Source organism: Marmota marmota, unplaced genomic scaffold, assembly GCF_001458135.2.
Source record: "Marmota marmota marmota unplaced genomic scaffold, marMar, whole genome shotgun sequence".
Taxonomy (NCBI): domain Eukaryota; kingdom Metazoa; phylum Chordata; class Mammalia; order Rodentia; family Sciuridae; genus Marmota; species Marmota marmota.
This window is the reverse complement of record NW_026000026.1, coordinates 53,144,161-53,165,453: the sequence shown is the minus strand read 5'-3', so window position 1 is coordinate 53,165,453 and position 21,293 is coordinate 53,144,161. Positions and strand designations below refer to the sequence as shown.

Here is a 21,293-nt window from a genome sequence, read left to right as displayed (position 1 = left end):
GTTTCACTTATGGAGTGTCTTGTTAGTTTGGATGGTTTATGATGCCATATAGATTGTTCTAATATTTACTGAGAAAACAAACAAAATGTTTAACAGTATTGATCTTCTCTTCATACAGTTACACCTGAATGCCCACGGACAGGAAGAAACATTTTCCTTTCCTTTGATGAACTCAAATTTTTATCACAAGTCATAAAATCTTTTTTGAAGCTGGAAAATGATGTTCAAGAGCTGTTTGAAGAAATGTTTTTATTGCTTAAGATGCCCAGGAATACTTCAGGTAATATATTGTTTTGTTTAAATGTTTAAATCTACAATTTCTCTCTGTTTTTGCTTCCTGCCACTTTGAATCTGTACCATTACTTGGAAAAAATACACGGTAAAATTCTTGAGATAAACATTCAGTATAGTGCACACCATGGATTTTATTTTTATCTTTTGTACTTGGCAGATTCCTTAGTTCAAATTAGCAAAGTTGAGTCTGGATAATTGTCTACAGTTAAAATCAGATTGATTTTTTTCCCCCAAAATACACAGCCTGGTCTATGGAAAAATAAGCATACTGGGTAATGTAGTGTCTCCTTTTCTGCCACTAGCAGCCAGATGATCTTTTTTTAAAAAAAATTCTTTTTGTAATTTTAGATGGACAGCATGCTTTATTTTGTTTTTCTTCCCCCAATTTTATTCACTTATTCCACTTTCAGCATTCATAATTTCTTTGTGTAGGTCCAAATTTCAGTTTGATATAATACATTTTTTTGTCTAAAGAATATCTTTTCACATTGCTAATAGACAAGTATGCTTAATTATATATTTTTAGTGTTTATGAAATCCATTATTTCTTTATTTTTTATTTTAATTTGTTATATATGACAGAAGAATGTATTATAATTCATATTACACATATAGAGCACAATTTTTCATATCTCTGATTGGACACAATGTAGTATCACACCATTCGTGTCTTCATATATGTACTTAGGGTAATGATGTCCATCTCATTTCACCATCTCTCCTAACCTCATGCTCTCTCCCTTCCCCTCCTTCCCCTTTGCCCTATCTAGAGTTCACTTAATCCTCCCATCTCCCCTTTTCCCCCACAGCATATTATGGATTAGCATCCTTAAATCTGAGAAATCATTTGGCATTTGGTTTTTTGGGATTGGCTAATTTCACTTAGCATTATAGTCTCAGCTTCATCCATTTACCTGCAAATGCCATGATTTTATTCTCTTTTAATGCTGAATAATATTCCATTATGTATATATACCACATTTTCTTTATCCATTCATCTAATGAAGGGCATCTAGGTTGGTTCCACAATTTAGCTATTGTGAATTGTGCTGAAATAAACATTGATGTGGCTGTGTCCCTGTAGTATGCTGCTTTTAAATCCTTTGTGTATAGGCTGAGGAGCGGGATAGCTGGGTCAAATGGTTGTTCCATTTCCACTTTTCCAAGGGTTCTCCGAACTGCTTTCCATATTGGCTGCATGAATTTGTGGTCCTACCAGCAATGTATGAGTGTGCCTTTTTCCCCACATCCTCACCAACACTTATTGTTGTTTGTATTCTTAATAGCTGCCATTCTGACTGGAGTGAGATGAAATCTTAGAGTAGTTTTGATTTGCATTTCTCCAATTGCTAGAGATGTTGAACATTTTTTCATATATTTGTTGTTGATTTGTGTATCATCTTCTGAGAAGTGTCTGTTCAATTCCTTGGCCCATTTATTGATTGGGTTATTAGTTTTTTCTTATGTTAAGATTTTTGAGTTCTTTATATATTCTCAAGATTAGTGCTCTGATGTGTGTGTGGTAAAAATTTGCTCCCAAAATGTAGGCTCTCTTTTTACCTCACTGATTGTTTCTTTTGCTGAGAAGAGCCTTTTTAGTTTGAATCCATCCCATTTGTTTATTTTTATGTGGTGCTAAGGATCAGACCCAGAGACTCACACATGCTAGGCAAGCACTCTGTCACTGAGCTACAGCCCCAGCCCAGCCAGATGATCTTGAGTCAAACGTTTAGTCTCTTTGACCTCAGTTTTCTCATTTTCAAAATAATCATGGAGGAGTACCTTTAGTTTCTATTAGAATTTTCATTCTCTTTTAGAATTAGACGCTTCAGATTCCAAAATGTTGTGAGGATTAAATGATTTAGTGAATGAAGTACTTAAAGAAATGTCTAGCATATCATAAGTAAGCAATAAAAGCAATAAATGTGAGTTATTGAAAATAGTAATTACATAATATGTTGTTTCAGGTTCAGTTAGTCTTAACAAAATCCTTTTGAAGAAAGCTGCACTATGAAATAGTGTTTCTAACATTAAATATAGAATTCAAAGATGGAATAATGACTGTTGTCATGTCTATATTTATAGATTTCATTTTTATCATAATGGAACATACAAAACTCTCTGTTACATGATGCCATATATCATTCTAGAGAGAATGACTACATCTGCAAAATAAAATGAGGGAAGCAGGGATTAACAAATAATCTGAAAATTTCAACCCCAAAGCCCAGTTTTTTAATTAAGAAATTACATATATAAACATATGGAGCAAATTAAATGTATTTTTAAAGTATTTTGCCTTATGTAAATAACATTAGAAAAATTGTAGGATTGAAGTTTGTTTTACATTAAGTTGTTTCCTGGCTTTCTGTGTTTCAGGTTAAGTTTAGGTAGTACTATTATAACACAAATGATGCAAATCACTGTTAGTACTTTTTCTTACTATAATGAAATACCTGATGCTGGATAATTTATAAACAAAGGAGGTTATTTAGCACACAGTTTTGTAAGACTGAAAGTCCAAAAGATATAGTGCTGGCTTTGGTGAGGGCTCTCCTAACTGTGCCGCCACATAGCAGATGGCATCACACTGGCAAGAGCACAAGCAAAAGGAAGAGATCATATGGCCAGACAGAAAGCCAGAAAGGAAGATCCAGGCTTGATCTTTTTATAAAAACCTTTTCACAAAAACTAACAGTCCCAAGATAAGTACCTTGATCCCATCCGGGGTCAATATTCCAACAACTCCCCACTAGTCTGCATCTCTTGTAGATCACATCATCTTCACACTACCACACTAAGGACTAACTTTCCAACACATGAACCCTTGCAGAATAGACTCAAACCATATTCAAATTGTAGTGACCACTTTTCCAAATATGGAGCTAATTTTAAGAAAAAATAGAGGTAGATTATAGATTTGTGAAATTGACAAAAAATAAAACTATAAGAAAGGAAATATGAATTTCTGTTAAAAAGAGAATGAAAAATATTTAATTGACATATTGGTGCCTTGAACAGTTGACATTTGTTGTTGGTAGTCATTTCACCATACCTGGCTAAGATCAAGCACCTCTCATCCACTTCCCTAGTTGATCTCTTATGAAGTATACATTAAAAAATAGAATGAACTCCAAAACATACAGGCACCTACCAATTGGGAATCATCTTGATTTGGTACTAGATCAGGCCCTTAAGAATTTGTGTCATTTCTGAGAACTTTATTATTCTTAAGGGTAGCAAAAATTCAAAATAGAAGTTGTGTGTTATAAGTATTTAAAGATATAAAATGACATGGTTAAGAATTGAAAAAAAAATTAACATGTTGATATCAGAGAAAAAGGAGAAAAAGAAAAAGATCATTCAGCTATCAAGCAATGTGGAGACTTGCAAATTCTAAATATCTGATAGCTATAGTAACCATTTTTTGAATAAAATTCACAAATAATATATATAATTATGCCATAATGTACTGTCTTACCCTCAAATTTGTCATCATAAAAGCAGTATGGCAGATAACAGCAACTTCAACATCACATTAATGATAGTGTACTATACAAACATACTTGTTGATTATCAAACATAGTATATAGAAATAATTTTGAACAGTAGGCATAAGAATCAACTGAGGAAGAATAGAAGTACTTTGAATTAGACAAAGGGGAATGAGGGAAGGGAGGGGGAATGGGAATAGGAAAGATAGTAGAATGAATCAGACATTACTATCCTATGTGCATATATGATTACACAGTGTAATTCTACATCATGTACAACCAGAAGAATGAGAAGTTATATTCCATATATGTATAATATGTCAAAATATATTATGCTACCATGTATAACTAATAAAAACAAATAAAAATCTTAAAAAAGAAATGACTGAGGACTAGAACACCTTCTTGTGGGATGTGTATTCTTCTATATTTAAATTTCTATTTTTTTGTGATAAAGCCAAGATTGATTTAATCTGACACAAGTTTATGTAAATGGTACTCTAAGAAGAATGATCTTGAGGAAAATTTTCAAGAAATATCTTAAATATTTTATCTAGTGTATCCAAGTTAATCAATCTTTATCAAAGGAACTGGTTTTTTAAATGAACAAGATTCTGTGAAACAGATGACTAAAGAACCAAATGTATCTTAACTATTGAATATTCCTTATGGTTAATGATTTGCTTAAAAATCTTATGTGGGAGAGAATGAGGGGGGAAAAGAGAATAAGTCATTTGGTTTGCTGTATATTTGTTTTGATTGGAGCATATTTTGTTAACTTGGAAAAAGTTTCCTACCGTGGCTATATAACTTAAACAACCTGATGAAAGTTAAGATTTTTTTTCTTCATTGTCTATAAATATTGTAAAAATGTACTTAACAGGTACTTAGCATCACAAAGAGAAAATATAAGATGATTAACCAAATATTTTACTTTCTAGTTTGATATTTACTATAATATTGTAGATGTAGCCAAATTGGCAGCTCTCTTAGTAATTTGAATGTGAACAAGAGTTTTGTAGAGAAAGAGTTTTTTTTTTTTTTTCAGAGAAAGAAAAGATACTTAATCGTTTTATGTATTTGCTTTTATTTGGTCATGCTTTGATGGCTAATTTCATCATTTTAGAGAACAACAGGACGTTATTTGACTGTTATGATGCCTTATTATTGCATTTTGTTTAGGTGATGGCATTTTATGGACTGGTTTTGGGTTTGCTTTATGGGGCATTTCTAATGCTCCTTCAGAATAAAGTTGTTCTTTGGGCAGTTCCTCAATTTTTCCAAAGGTGGCATCTGAGATTTATCTAAACCAGGAGGTTTCTTGGTCCTCATTTTTCTTTAGCCCCAGCAATGACAAAGCGCAATGGCTGCTTCAATTGGATGTAAGAAGAACACTTAGGGTTTGTCTCAGAAGAATCAAAGATTTCAGATCTTCTGAAAGATTGTTTGTACTCTTAGGGGGTCTTAAGAGGGGTCAAATGGCTTCTAAGAGTTCCTTAGCTAGATGGTTAAGGGATTGTATTAGGGAGGCGTATGTAGTTAAGGTAAAGAGGCTCCTAGGGTTTGTAAAGCTCATTACTCTAGGACTTTAGCTGTTTCTTGGGCAGAGAGGTCGAAGGCTTCCACATTGGAAATTTGCAAGGTGGCCACCTGGGCTTCTCTTCATACTTTTTCATGGTATTATCTCTTGGATGTAGTCTCTTCTACAGATTCAGCTTTTGGTGGGAGGCTGCTTGTGAGCCAGAAAAGAACAGTGAAGAAAAGAAAGACTTGTAGTTCCCACTTAGAGCTGCCAACAAGGCAAGTTGCTTTGTAGTGCACACAATGGGAACCTATGAAGACCAATTTGGGTGTGAAAGTGGATGTCACAGGGAAGTACTGCCAACCCGCACTCTCTATGAAAGAAAGAGGCAGTGTGGAAACTAACCAGCACTATAAAATGAACCACAGAGAACTCTGTAGGGGAAACTGTTGAGCAGCTGGCACTCTTGTGACCCTCTGCTCTCTTCTGAGATCCTTAATCTAGGCATGCTCTTAGAGAGACCATATTGATCACATGCAAATATCTGATGAGCCAAAAATGGACTACCTTTTCTAGACAATAACAAGTATATAGAATTTTAAATATTTTTTAAAAATATATTACTATAATTCCCCAAGTGTTCACAAAGCTCATAAAGTCTTACACTGCCCAAATTTGAAATTGACCATTTTGAATTCCAAAGAAATATAAAAATGCCACAATTCATTAAAATCACAAGAGATCTTATTACTATGGATTCAGTATTATTAATCCTGCCTAAAAATAATCCCATTTACTTTCCCATAAAAGATTAAGCTTTTAAAAAATTTTTAAATTTTTTTGGGGGGAATATATTTTAAAGGTTATCATAATTACTTGATTATTCACTTTTTTCTCTCTAAATTTGTGCACCGGGAAGAGAAGTCTTGGAAAGCTTATCTTTTTTCCTTACTCATCTTGAAAATAGGCAGATGGTTTATATAAACATCTGAGCACATTACATTTAGTGAATAAACATAATGTATTTGGGAGCGAAAAGATAAATACATGTCTTTTTTCCTAAGACTTAAACTATACCTACACGATGGCAGATAGTTATTTCCAGAAAGAAATCTGCAAAGTGTATACTTGAAACTAGTGTCAATGTTCTCAGGCTAAGTACCTTTTAGTAACTAACTGTAGAAATGATCCCTGAATGTATAGTCTTGATAAGTACCTTTTAAATAAACTAGTTTTATGAGCTATTTGTAGAAAAGTAAAGTGACATTAGGAATCCAAGTGTTGTCCCTTCATGTCAATAACAACATGATCTTTATTATTTTTTCTAATTTAAAAATTATTGTTGAATAGAACTAAATGCATATTGTAAAACTTTTAAACAGGACAAAGGGTAAATGGTGAAGTTATGTCTTTTTTCACTTTGCTTGTCCAGTTTGCCTTTTCATAGATGACTACTTCCAAAAATATCCCCAAGTTTAAATGACAAAATTTTGTTATACTATGCAAATGTCCTTTTATTAACAACTCAGAAAGTATAGAATACCTAATTCTTTCTAACAGCTGAATAGTTTTCCACAGGTGCATGTATCATAATTTAATGAGCTCTTCATTAAAGAATATATAGAGTTTTTTTCCCTTCATTTACTACCACAAATAATAAGGCAAATTTCCTTGAATTTTGTCTTACATGTACAGAAGTAAATCTGAAGGGCAGATTTCTAAAGTGGAATTGTCAAGCAAAGAGGTATGGTCATAAAGAGGTTGAAAAGATAAGCAACAGACTAAAAAAGGAATTATAAAGCATATGAAAAAGAACTTGTATTCAAAATATACAAAGAACTCTTAAAATCCAACAAGAAAACAGACAACACAATTAAAAATGCATAAAATACCTTAATATACACCTTAACAAAGAAGATATAAAGATAGTAAATAAGCATATGAAAAGATACTCAGCATCACATGTCAATAAGGAAATGCAAATTAAAACATGATACCACTATACACCTATAGAATGGCTAACATCCAAAATGCTAACATCACCAAATTCTGGCAAGGATGTGGAGTGACAAGAACTCTCATTCATTGCTGTTAGAAATGCAAAATTGTAAAGCCTCTTTGTAAGATAATTTGGCAGTATTTTACAAAGCTAAACATAGCCTTTCCATATGATCTAGCAATTGCACTCTTAGGTATTTATCCAAACGAGATGAAAACTTAGCGTCCACACAAAAACCTGCATAGAAATGTTTATAACGGTTTTATTCATAATTGCCCAAACTTGGAAGCAACTAAGATATTCTTCAATAGGTAAATGGATAAAAAACTGTGGTATGTCAATACAATGGAATATTATTAATCAATAAAAAGAAATAAGATGTCAATCCATGAGAAGACATGTATAAAACTTAAATGTATATTATTAAGTTAAAGAAGCAATCTAAAAAGGCTGTATGCTGTATGATTCAAACTATATGACATTATGGAAAAAGCAAAACTATAGAAACAGGAGGGTAGAAAGTCAAAGGGGTAGAAAGGAGGTGGTAGAGGGTAAAATATGTGCCAGGGGTAAAAGAGAGAAGAGATACATAGGTGATGCAGAGGGTATTCTTAGAGCAGTGAAATTATTCCATATGGTATAGTAATGGTGGCTATGTGACACTGTTTGTTTGGCAAGACCCATATAATTGCACAACACAAAGAGTAAGTACTAATGTAAACTTTGAAGTTCAGTTAATAATGATATTTCAGTACTGGTTTTATTGGCTTAGTTGTAACAAATATACTACATCATTGCCAGATGTTAACAATAAGAGAAACTGAGCAGAGGGAGGAAGTATGTGAAAACTTCTTGTACATTCTTTTCAATATTTCTATAAGTCTGAAATTTATCTAAAAAATAAAGCCTATTTTTAAATGAACATTTTGAGGACAATTGCCAAGTCAGTTTATTATATCTATTTTGACTTTTAATGATATTTTTGTACTGCAGAATTTTTATGGCTTTTGCTGTTTGTGTCCTAAGCTTTCTCTACATGACTCTTTTGAAAAATATTCCATATTTTTAAAAACTTGCCTATATTTTTATTTTTCTTTCTTTAAAAATCTGTGAGTAATCTGGATTTTTGGTTCAATGTTAGAATTGATCTTATTTATTTCACCATATTCCTAAAAAGAAATTATAAAATAATAACCATAAGACAAAGAATTTTAGGAGAGATACTGGGGTCTGAATTAGAACACAATATAGTCCATTCTTGTATAATTATTTCAAAATGGATTCTACTGACATGTATAACTAAAAAGAACCAATAAAAAGGAAAAAAAAGTAAAAGCATTTTAGGTTAAATTGTATAATACTCCTTGAGTCTAAAACCTTCTCTATGCTCTGATGTATCTTGGGAAATGGATTCTTAAACTGCAGTTCATGAATAAGCTTTGTAAGAGGACCTGAGAGTCCCAAAGGGGTGTGAGTGTGCATGTGTTCACACGCTTGCATGGGTGCACATGCACACAATTACCTGCCATTTAGTCATATTGTGTATCTTTGTATGGAGTGTTCTGTAACTTTAAATAAATTCTCAGAAGTATTTACAAATCCAAAAGCAATTAAGACATATTAGAATTGGGGAAAACTTTTCCTTAGAATAGATAAGCTCTCTTAAAATTCCCTTAAAAGTTGATTGTGTTAGGCAGCTTTGTATCACTAAAATAAAATACCGAAGTAATGAAGTTATAAGGAGGACAGGTTTATTTTGGCTCACAGAGGTTTCAGTCTGTGGTGACATGGTCCTTTTGCCTTTAGGCCTGTGGCAGCACAAGTCCATCACTGTGGGGAGTATGTGGTGGAGGAGGCTGTTCACCTCATAGCAGCTGGGAAGCAAACAGAAAAAGTAAGAGGCTGGGGTCCTAATAGCCCCTTCAAGGGTACACTCCAACTCACCTACTTTCTTCCACTAGGTCTCACCTCTTAAAGTTTTCATCACCTCCCAATGGCACCACAGGTTATTAGAGTCCAAGCCTTTAACATATGGGCCTTTGGGGAACTCTTTTCCAAACCATAGCAGTGCTCTTATTGCCTACCAAATGGAATATTTACCTTTAGTGCACCCTATGTACAAGAATATTGAAACTAACTTTAATATCAGGGCAAAATGGTTTTATTTCTGTGAATTGGATTCCCCCTTTTTTCCTTCCTTCCCCTCTCTCTCTTCCCCCACCCCCCAACCCAGGGCTGGGAAATGAACCTGGAGTTTCGCATGCTTAGGCAAATGCTCAACCATTGAGTTAGATCTGCAGTGAATTGTACTCCTTAGATATCATTCACAAGTATGTTCATAAAACCACATTTGGGGAGAAAACACTCATCTACAAGATGACTCTATTGGTCACAACCCCATCAACAAAATAAGCTAAATTTTGAAATTTGCTTTGTCCAGGGAATATGAAGAAACTGATTCTTAAAATTCCTGGTAAATTAGAAAAAAGAAAAGAAAAATTTTATCATAGCATATAATTTATCATTATGTGCTAAGTCTAAGCAAAAAAGAATATTAAATTATTCATATTGAATCAAAATATCATTAATGTAACCTTAGTGGAAAAAAATGGAAAGATTTCTTTTTGGAGTGTTTATTCATTACATTTTTGTAGGTCTATTTTTTCCCCATAGAAAATATTTCCTTAATTATAAAAAATAAGAGTTAAGGAAATATTTCCATTTTAGGAACTAAGGATTATTTTATGTCTTCTCCAGTGTTTGAGCTTTTCAAATTAATCATTTATGTAGTTTTCAAGGGGGTATTTTTTTGAGAAGTTGATGTTGATCTGTATATTTTTGTTCTTTGTTTTGTGTTAGCATGATACAAAACCGCCCCTTTTTCTGTTCTATTTTCTTTTGTTTCAGTACTGAGAATTGAACCTAGAAACACTTTACGCTGTTACAACACCAGCCCTTTTTAATTTAATTTTTATTTTAGAAAGGGTGTTGCTAAATTGCCAAGGCTGGCATCTAATTTACCATTCTCCTCTCTCAGCCTCTTGGGTATCTGGGATTACAGGTGTGGGCCATCTTGCCTGGCATACCTCCCAGTTTTTAGATGTTGTACCTTAGAATTTAACTTATTTAAAAAATATTTTTAGTTGTCTGTGGGCCTTTATTTTTATTTATTTATTTGTTTGTTTAATTGCAATGCTGAGAATTAAATCCAGTGCCTCACATGTGCTAGGCAAGTGCTCTACCACTGAGCTACAACCCCAGCCCCCAAACTTAACTTTTTATTTTAATTTTTTTTAGAATTTAACTTTTTAAGTGAACAATGAAATTAAGTTTATTTTCTACTCTTAACGTAGCCTGTGTTGTCAACATGAGGTGAATTAGTGACATATTTTTTTTGAGACTTTATATGTATATGTATCAAATAGATGACATATATGTATATGTATCAAATATAAATATAACTAGCATATACATTTCTTCAACTCATATATGAAAAAGGGCTCTATCTTAACCCTTTAATTATTATAACTGTGGTATCTTGTTGACTTATTCCCTGTTTATTGATATGTATGTTTGTTTAATGTGTATGTATCTGTGATGGATAAAGTTTTTCAACATAATTAATTTTCATTTGAATCTGTTAATTACATCTAGTATTTTTTTTTTTTTTGGTAGCAGGGATTTAACCCAGGAGTGCTTCACCACTGCGCTATACCCTTGCCCACCACTCTTTTTTTTTTTTTTTTTTGAGACAAGGTCTTACTACATTGCTGAAGCTGACATCAAACTTCGGATCCTCTGGCCTCTGCCTCCCTGCTCACATATGCCACAACTCCTGGATGTTCTTCTCAAATGTTTGCTTTTATGTCTGTTTTCTTTCCTATTGCTTAGGAATTGTGGAGAAATCCAATAAAGAAATTGTAATAGAAAAACCTAAAGCACATAAAACCAGTATTCCTTTAGAGCAATTGCTACCAGGAAAAGAGGTAAGAAACTTTAGTCATACATAATATTATCATCCTATGTCTGTGATTCCATTATGAATCAAAATTTCTTGAATTTTCCTTTTTGCCACTAGAAAGGAATTTCTGATTGAAAGCTGACTTGTAAGTTTTTGACAAAAATTAATTTAGTAGGGCCACTGTTCTTTTGCGCAATCTGTTCCACACGAGGAGTTGAGAGATAGAAGTTAAGAGATCTTTGTTCCCTATTCTGACTCAAGGTCTGCATTTTGAGAATATAGGTTGTAAATAATTGTTGAAACATGAGAAAGTGGAGATTTAAAAAAGAAAGGAAATAATAGTTTGATCTGATCACCTATGTTTATGTACCCAACCTTTGCTTGTTTATTCTCAATATCCATTACTGTTCTTCTTCTGCTCTGCTTATTGGAGAATTACATCTGCCAGGATCCTTTGCTTTCTGGAACTTAGAAAGCAAAGGGAATGTTTGGCCAATTAAAGGCATCCATAGAAGATTGGAATGTAGTATTTGCAGAAAACCAGTTCCTGCCTCCCCGCCCCCTCAACCTCTGGCAGTGGCTGTGACTCCTTTAGCTCTTCCCTTGACCCTACTCCTACCAAGCAGCCCTCCCTGCATGATTCAGGTTCCACAAAGCAGGTCTGCCTTGGGTTTAGCTTCCACTGGGAGCCCAGGATCTAGTTTACCATAGCACTATCCCCTTTCTTTGCTCCTCCAATCCTAGGGTTGGTTGTGGCTTCCTCATATATTAATATCTGTTGTGCTTTACAGCCCATGTTTGGCTAGTCAGATCTTCCATCTTCTAGGTAATCAATACCCTACATTAAATTCTTCCTTTTGAAATACCTTGAGTGTTTTCTGTTTTCTCGATGAATCCTGACTAATATACAAGGTAAATATTTCATAAAGCAAAGGATGAATTTTTTTAACAATGTCAATCTAGAAGGCAAGGGACAATTCAAAGTTATACATTGTGCCTTAACCAAAAGTCAAAATTAGTACTAAGAAATTAGTATTAGGTAATTTAAAATAGGGATTTGGCACATAACTAATTTGTACACAGAACAGGATGCCACATGATCTTTTTCTCCCCCTGGATCAACTGTTAAATGTTTCTGTTCTCACTAGAATTTGTGTGATGCCAAATACCATATGAGAAGAATAGAGATAAAAAATGATCTTCCAAGAAAACAAGTAGACTTTTAGAAAGCTTCAGTAATTAAAGGTTTCAGATTTTTTTTTTTAAATAGTGACTACTAATGTGCTTTTTTCCCCCTAAATTTTGTAAAGAAAATTTAGATGGACCGACAGTATAGTCATATACAAATAATCATGGGAAAAGATAATCATCACTGCATCTAAAAAAATGGGGGGAAAATGTCATTATAGCAACAATAATTAATGGCCATTTTTAGTGGAACATATTTCCTTAGATGAATTAATGAATGATTTCAGTGAATATGTATGCCCTACTGGGGAAACAAAAATTATAGCTTTAGTTGTTTGTTTTCATTTTCATGGAGATCAGTTCCTTTTTACATTTTTACCTTAAATGTATTCCAAGGAATTACTGTTATGGCAGAGGGATATAGCCATTTCACTTCTGAAACTTGTAAGAAAGGAGATTCTAAAAACTTAGTAGATAGAACTTAATAGTTGATTAATTTTATGCAACTATTAGAGAGACATGCTTCAGGCCTATGATGTTAAAGATCCAAATAAAATTTAGACAGACAAGTTCAGTTACATAATAAGTATAGTGAAAATAAGAGCCCCATTTTCTGATTATAGACATGGAATCATAGAATTATAGCTCTAGAAAATAAATCACCTTTATTATTTTGTACTGTATATATAAAAGCATTACATTAATGCTGAATGGGGCATACATAAAAAAAGTTAGGCTAATAATCATAATCTCAGTAATTTTAGACTGAAAGAGACCATAGAAATAATCAAATTCAACTCTTTTATTTTTCGAACAAAGAACCTGAGATCAAGAAAAATAAGTAGTTCAGTCAGGGATATAGAGCCCAGGGTCTCCTAAAGTTGGAGTAGATAATATGCTACCATAAACAAAATAAGGAGAGTTTAGTTCTAAGCACAGGTTCAGCCTGCTAGTCATAATGCTGTTAGTATTTTAGGGAGTATTAGGGAACTTGTGGGGAAATATATATTCATAAATATATTGCCATAGGAGACACAGACCAAAAGTTAAAAAGACAACATTACAGTCCCCGACCCCCGCTCTGCTCCTCCCCCACACAGAACAATGCAGATAATTTTAATTCTTCATTTCCTGGAATAAATGTAGCAGTGCCTATCACTAAATAAAATTAGAGAGACTAAATAAAATTCTAAGCAAGTGAAAATTCAGAAAGGTGCAGTGGTGGTTTTTCTCTGATAAATTTATTTCTTATTGCTATTTTTTTGGCTTGTCTGGATTTCTGAGATTAAAAAAGAAATCAAAGATTGAATATTAAATGCTGTTGTATGTTGCAATACTTGTTAACAATAAACTATAAAAAGACTGTAAAAATCTAATTAAACTTTATTAAATATATTGAATTTAAAGGTTGTTTTATGTGATAAATTGTAAGTGTAGCTTTCGGCTCTCGTAAAGATGGTTTTATTGAACTATATTTAAGAGATTAAATTTTGAAAAAAGATTTTGATTAAACCCACTGATGAATTAAAATGAAATAACAGTTAACAGTATATTACTGTGTGTAAAGAATGCACATGGTTTTTGTATATTACTAGATTCACTAGGTAATATTTTTCAGGTTGTAAGAATGGCTTTTGCAGTATATCAAAGAATACCTATATTCAATATGTTGAATGCAAGTCATAATTTTATATCTATAACAATAGAAATATTTGTTTCTAAGTTAAGATTAATATGACTGTAAATCAATTTATATTTCAGGTCACTTTACTAGATTTTGGCTGGAGGAATGCATTTAAAGAAGTATCTCTACCCATGGCACATTGCATAACAACTGCAGTTGAAAATTTTTCCACAAAAATTCTCCAACAGGAACAGAATGAAAAGTCTTCAGCTGTGAGCTATGATATGAACCTTGTAACTGTCCAGCAAATTTGGCAAGATAGCCACATGTTTCCTGAGGAGGAACAACCAAAGAAAATTGCAAAGGTAAGTATCAAATGAATTCCTTTCAAACTGCTGACAGGTATAATGGAGTTTCTTTTCTTGTTTCTTTCTCTTTTAATATAAGGTATTGCAAAAGGAAACTAGATCAAACGGTGGCATCTCTTGGCAATCCTTTGGTGTTTGACCCAATACGAGTTGTCTTCTCTGCTGTCTAGGGGACACTACTACCAAAACCACTTATACCTCTTGATAGCTGTTTGCTCCCTTGATCTGAGGCAACCTAACAGGGCCTCTGTGACACCAGGGGGAACTGGAATAACTTCCTGTTTTGGTTAGACCTTTGAAGGACTCCAGGAGAAATTTAGGAATTTAAAGGAGATATTATCTCTCTGTGCTTGGTTTGGGGCAATTTTAAACTCTTTCTTTATACCTTACTTAGCATTCTATATCATTAGCATCAGACTTACTTCTTTACCAGTGCTTTGAAAGTCATTGAACTATCTGTGAAAATAGGAAGTAGATAAATACAGTTATTCATTATAAGGTCCACAGTGAGTTCAGAAGCCTATGTTGTGATATTTTTAAGAGTCCTTGATTAGGGTTTCATTATGCTACTGTCACCTTGAAGCTCCAGAACATTCCCTAAGGAGTTTTATTGGCTGATTTTATGTGGAGGTAAGCTTTGCCTTCCCTCCCACCATATCTTCCTGTTCCATTAAGTATATACATAATATTTGGTGAAAAGCCAGACATCACTTCTGAAAGTTGCTGACTCTTTAGCTATAAGAAGATGCAACATGGGATAGCTTCTGTTTCTTTTAGATTATTTAAATTAAACTGATATTTATATGTGATTTTTAATAAGATCATCCTATAGAAATTTAGAGAAAGAAAATTTGGGTAAGTTAAAAAATAATGTAAGCATTAATATTAAGGATACATATTTTCTGACTTCTATTTACTCCAAGCAAAGGTATTGTCAAGTAAAGCTATTCTTGAGTTTTTCATAATGTCTGTCTGGTAAGCATAATGTTTGAAGGTTATAGATAGAGAGGCATCATTTTGGTATTTCTTTATTTGACATGAAACATTTAACTTTCTACAACTAAGAAATTGATTATTGTAAAGCTGTGTCCATTATATTTATGTTTGATGCCAAATTCATTACTTAGGAATTTGGCTCCACTATACATAAATTACAGGGTGCTGTCAGAATACAAATAACTCAACGCCACATTTATTTCTCCCTAGTTTTGTTCTGACATCATGGAAAAACTTGACACCATGCTTCCACTGGCTCTGGCATGCAGAGATGATTCTTTTCAGGAAATTAGAGCAAACTTGGTAGAGGCCTGTTGCAAAGTGGCAACAGCTGTCCTGGCAAGACTACAAGAGAGAGGCAAGGATGTTCCTTCCAAAGCACCCCTGAAAAACCTGCACATACTCCTCTCCACAGCGGTGTACATCTTCCAGCATTTCACACACTGCAATAATTTGATGAAAGAAACCACTAAGAAGTGAGTGTCAAATTAAGCTAATGGCTATGCTTAAAGAAACGTGTAAACTTTAGATATCACAGGAATGAAATTTTAAGGATGATATTTGAAGAGAAAATAATAATCGACAAGGAGAATTGTTTTCATTTTTCTTGACTAGGAAATGTCAAAAAGGTGAACCATGAGAGGTATTAAACTAGGTACATAGACAGTAAGAAAGTTCGACTCTATTCAGACATACTAAAAAGAGCAACTATTTTCTGAACATTGTTATGACATGATTAAATGTACCTCTTCCATTTTGTAAGGCACCTTATACGGACCACACTGAAAATGGAAAACAAGCTTGTTTTTATCCCATGTTTGTATTTATTTGTAAAATATTCACTTATCTTTTTTGTCTTTAAGCCAATAAGCTGTTAGGAGATGGTGTAGAAAACAAATGCTTCTTAATTTATTCTCTCTGTGTGTGTGTGTGTGTGTGTGTGTTGCTGGGGATTGAACCCAGAGCCTTGTGCATGCAAGAAAAGCACTCTACCAACTGAGCTATATCCAGACCCCAATCTTAATCTATTCTAGTGACCAATGCAAACATATTGCAGGACATCTATTTAGTAATAAACTACCCATAGTATTTGAAGATGAAACAACTACCAATGTTGATTCTCTTGTATTAGTAGTCTAAGATATGATGTTTTCCATATAGAGATAAAAATGATCACAGGTATTATCACATAGTCTTTCTGGTTACATTTGTATCATACAGAACTTAACCTGGTGCCTTGTGAAGGGAATATATGAACTCACCAGTCCAGTGTCACCCCAAGAATCTATTTGGCATTTTTTATTTAGCTTTCACAGTCTTACAGTTATGAAAGAAAGCAGTGTACTCTTAATAGCTGAAGATAAAAGATATTTCTTTAATTCTCATAAGTAGTCAGATGTTGCAATTCATACTTGAATTTATAAACAAAATATGCCAGAAACACTTCATTTCTGTGGGATATTTTTAAACAGTTTATGAGATAATTGATGTCTACAAAATTGCAATTTTTAAAAAATAAAAAGAGTGTTTTTGTGGAATATGTGATAGCTTTATAAAAGTTGGTTCTGACAAGTGTATGTTGTTCTCTAGTAGTAACGATAACCTAATGCCTAAATAATACACTGATCTCTAATAATAGGCTTACAAAGAATATTTTTAGTTTTGAATGATGTATTGACAGTGCAGTTTATATCAAGTTGAAGTGCATATTTGTAGAACAACAGATGTACGTTTTCAAAGGACTTGCAAAACAAAGACAATCTTTTTTTTTTTTTTCCTTTTCTTTTTGGAAAGTGAATGTGGATACAGACTTACTTCAGCATTAGGAGGAAATGAATGATTGATATCTAATAATCAAAACCACTTGTAGTACTGGAGATTGTTGCCTCCTACTGCACAGGCCTTAAATCTCTGCCTCTTTGATCATTCCCTCTGAACAGACCCATATTCCTGGTGCCTGTCCAACGATATCAGGAATTCATCAACACTCTACAGTTTCAGGTTACGGACTACTGCGTCAGAGTTTGTGCTACAAGCATTTTACAGGATGCTGAGAGCCACCACTGGGATGACTACAAAGCTTTTTATGAGGTGTGAAGTTAAGTTTACTATCCCTTCCTTTTTACACAAATATGTTTTACTGCCTACCTGCTTTCTGGCTAATTAGAAACATGAGGTTGGCATTACTAACACATGAAGGCTGTTAGGATAATATTTTTTAAATATTGAATTTGTATTTAGGAAAAACACTGTTTTTAAAAACCTGAAATAAATTAGACATCAGAACTCTCCTTCTGCTTAAAAGTAAAAATAACTTAATTTGAGCTGCAATGTTGCAGTGCTATATAAGGTGTAATATAATGAGATACAATGAAAACTCAAAAAGATAACACACAGCAAAAAGCTATAACATATTTTCTCCAAAGGAACCAGTTATGGGTATCCTTGCATTTTTTCTTGTTATGTATTTCCATCTGTGTTTGATAAATATTTTTTATTAAGGACCTTTATTTTTATACTTATTTTTCCCTTCTCATTGTTCTTATGAGTGCACTTTAAGACCCATCTGATCATTTATAACTTACCTATTTTCATTTAGCCATGTTTTGAAATCTTAACTTTCTACCAAATTAAAGCCTAATGATTCCCAGTGCAACCAAACCGAGGATCAATTAAAATTATTCATCTTCAAGCTTTATTAGTTTATCATCCCCTAGACCCCACATATTATACACAGATCACAATATTTGAAATTCTTTGAAATGGATTTTAGGGAAGGGTAAAACATTTATACTACCTTAATAAAAGATCATTGTGATTTAAAAAAAATTTCAATAGCCAAATTCAACTTCATGAGCTTTTCCATTTCAACTTTTTGTCAATTTTTCAATCAAAGTTTATGGTTTTTGTTTTTCCTGATTGTTCTAGCCACTATAGGGTATTAGAAAAACAGAGTGGAGCTTTGTTCAACTGTCACTCTTGTCACCTCCCTGGCACTGCAGGTTCCTGTGGCTCCATTTATGCCTGAGTTACCATCATAAATGTTGCTACAATTCAGAGGAACAGCTAATAAGAAGCTCTATTAAAGGACTTTCCACTTTTTCTAAGGCCATTTTATCTCTTCTTTAGAGGCCCTTCCCAGATAGTTTTTCTCTTTGCAAGAGCATCCATATAGGGTTTTCCAAGCCTGACGTACTTCAAAAAGTAGTGGTAGCAGTGAGCAGAATGAGGGAAAAAAGTGGTATGGTACAGCTGGTAGCCTGAGATAAGAATGAATGTATTGGTCTTCCCCTCTCCTGGCAGCTCACAGCCTCCTTATTTGCCTTGAGGTAAACAGAGAGGTTGAAAATGAATCCATCTCATGTTTCAAACTATTTCAACATGTCAGGATACTAATGACAATTTTATATGATATTTGGAGAAGAACAGTTATCATCTCAGTATATGTTCAATACAGGGGTATTTTGTTTTCTCTTATACAAATTGGAACTAGAATAGTCGTACAGTGTAAATAATAAGTGGATGCATTGACAAGCTGTTATTGAAGTTACCAAGTATTTAAAAAAAAAAAAGAAACAACCAAATTACCATGTAAAACACTGCTCTTAGGTCTTATGACAAGGCGTTAGCCTCAAAGACAGAAGTAATGAGATAGTTACCCTGTGATTACATGGTACTGTAGCTTCCATATACTTACATGGTCAGTAGTTACAATTTAATTGCAGAGTTAGTGGTTGTTATTTTTTTCTCAGAAAAATAAAGTGATACCACTTTTCTATTTACCAAAGCTAAGATCCTTCTAAAAATAGCACAAATTTAAACTGTTTTGACAAGTGGTGTACCTGACATGGTTTTATCTCGCTGGCTGCACCCCTTTCTCCTCCTCTCCCTGTTACTCCAGCTGATTTGTGAAAAAGAACTAGCTTGTTTTGGGCAGGCCTGTGTTGAGAGGAAAGGAGATGGTGCAGCCTGGCTGCAGGCAAAGGATAGGATAGAAATCTTGGAAGAACTTATCACCATGTGCAGAATGTAGTAGAGAAATAGTAAAAGATACGGAGCAATATTCACTCACGTTTTGTGATAACAAGTGAGCACTAGATCTGTTATTTCCATTTTCTAAACTGTCAGGTTGTGAAATTCAAAGAGTTAGATATCTCTCTGATGAGGTGCTGGTCAGATGGCACAGTGGGTGTTCAGATTACATGTTCAAAATTAAGCTTTTAGTAGAGTTGACGTCTGCTCAATTTCAGAAACTTGTGTTTTCCAATAGTCAAAGAATAAAGAATTGTCTGTTCAAACATAATATTGCATGGCTTCTATAATAAAGCCCAGCTGCTTGTTTCCTGATATATAATCTAAATAAAAGCCCACATCTGTTTACATTATAGTGGGTCTGCAAAAATAACAGATGTTTACTAGCAGAATACTTTTGAAATGACAACAAATGGGGAAACAGGTCAGAAAAAATAAATGAATCACATTTAGTTTAATTGAAGTTGTATGCATTTTAAAAAGAATTGTTGAAACAAAGACCAGTTTGAATATTTTTAAGTAAACATTAAATTTTGAAAAGTATTAAAAATGAGCAAGTACTTCTTCACTTTACAAGAAGATATCTGTGTGCCCAAGTTATCTTTATTTTCCCATTTATTGCTAAAAGGAAGGCATTAAGGAAATTGGTTTTTCATATTCTGAAAATTATGATAAATACTGTTGATCACATTTTAATCAGTCATTCATTGCCAAAGGGAAAGTTAGTATAATTGTTCATGCTAGTCACTACATCAGCTGGGCTTAGTTTTGTTTTCATTTATGTGCAACACAAAAAAGTTTAAAGGAATCAAGTTTTAACTCCTTATTTTAAAAAGAATTCTTTATTATAGGACATATCACAAATAAAACATATGAAACTGTTAATTTTGCTGCCTCAATATTAATTATATACATATGTTTTTTTTCTTAAGCAGTTTAGATGTATGTCTCATTAGGAAGTCAGAACCAGTAGTCTAAATCCCCTTTGGTTTGAACTTGACTCTTGACAGTTTGATGCCCAAGTTACCTTCCTAAGGAAAAACAATTCTATTTATTTATAAAAGCCATTTAAAAGTCAGTATATAATAACTATAAATTATTATTCACAATGACTGCAGAAGATTTTAATAACCAAAGAGACTACCAGAAGAAGAGTCTAATAATACTTAAAGACATATCTGCTTAGGAAACCATCAATTTTTGGTATAAGAGAACAACAGCTATTTTTAGATGACTTTTTTGTTGTTGTTTTTAAATATACTGGGCAAAGCACAAATTTTATGGCAAAGAAAATTACTTAAAGCTAAAATAGGAAATTTTACCAGTTTTAAGTTTTGATGTATTAACATAATAAGGATAATGTTTGAAGAATGCTTTCTACTCTTTCTTATTTCAAATAATCTTTTGATCTGATTTGAAGAAAATGAGGTCAACAACTACAAACCTCCCCCAGAGCATGATACCTAATTAATACTTGCAAATCACTTGAGGCTGCCTTCTCCTTTCTGCTTGTTCCTTTTGGCCTAGGCCACTGTTGGGTCTCCCTCAGCACTCAGGGAAAAGTAAGTGCACAAAGGAAATCTGTAGAGGGATAGAAAAGAATGAGAATCTGGTCCCTTGGAAGTATAAAATGCCATTAAAATGCTAAGAAATGGTGAAACTATGTATCTAGGATTTTCAAAATCTTATAAAATTAGACCTCTGTGGTATCCCTTGCTAGTATAGTACTATTATTAAAATGCCATAGGTGAAATAGCCCAATGTAATAATCTTTAGTAGTTATACATCCCACTTTGTTTCATGAATATTGATAAG

General features: G+C 33.2%; 1 protein-coding gene across 8 annotated transcripts in view; it reads left to right on the top strand.

Annotated features, from left to right (window-relative positions):
• The window catches only part of Kiaa0825 (KIAA0825 ortholog), a 382,609-nt gene that overhangs the window by 86,207 nt on the left and 275,109 nt on the right, over positions 1–21,293 (top strand). For 7 of the 8 annotated variants that reach the window (XR_007350553.1, XM_048811422.1, XM_015483674.2 and 4 more), the window contains exons 5-9: positions 119–280; positions 11,201–11,295; positions 14,220–14,447; positions 15,657–15,922; positions 17,387–17,537. Coding sequence is in view for 7 of the 8 variants with exons in the window: in XM_048811422.1 (XP_048667379.1) it covers positions 119–280; positions 11,201–11,295; positions 14,220–14,447; positions 15,657–15,922; positions 17,387–17,537 (902 nt within the window). In the remaining variant the exon portion in view is untranslated. The remainder of the gene's footprint in view (positions 1–118; positions 281–11,200; positions 11,296–14,219; positions 14,448–15,656; positions 15,923–17,386; positions 17,538–21,293) is intronic. The other variant, XM_048811427.1, reaches the window with a different exon arrangement.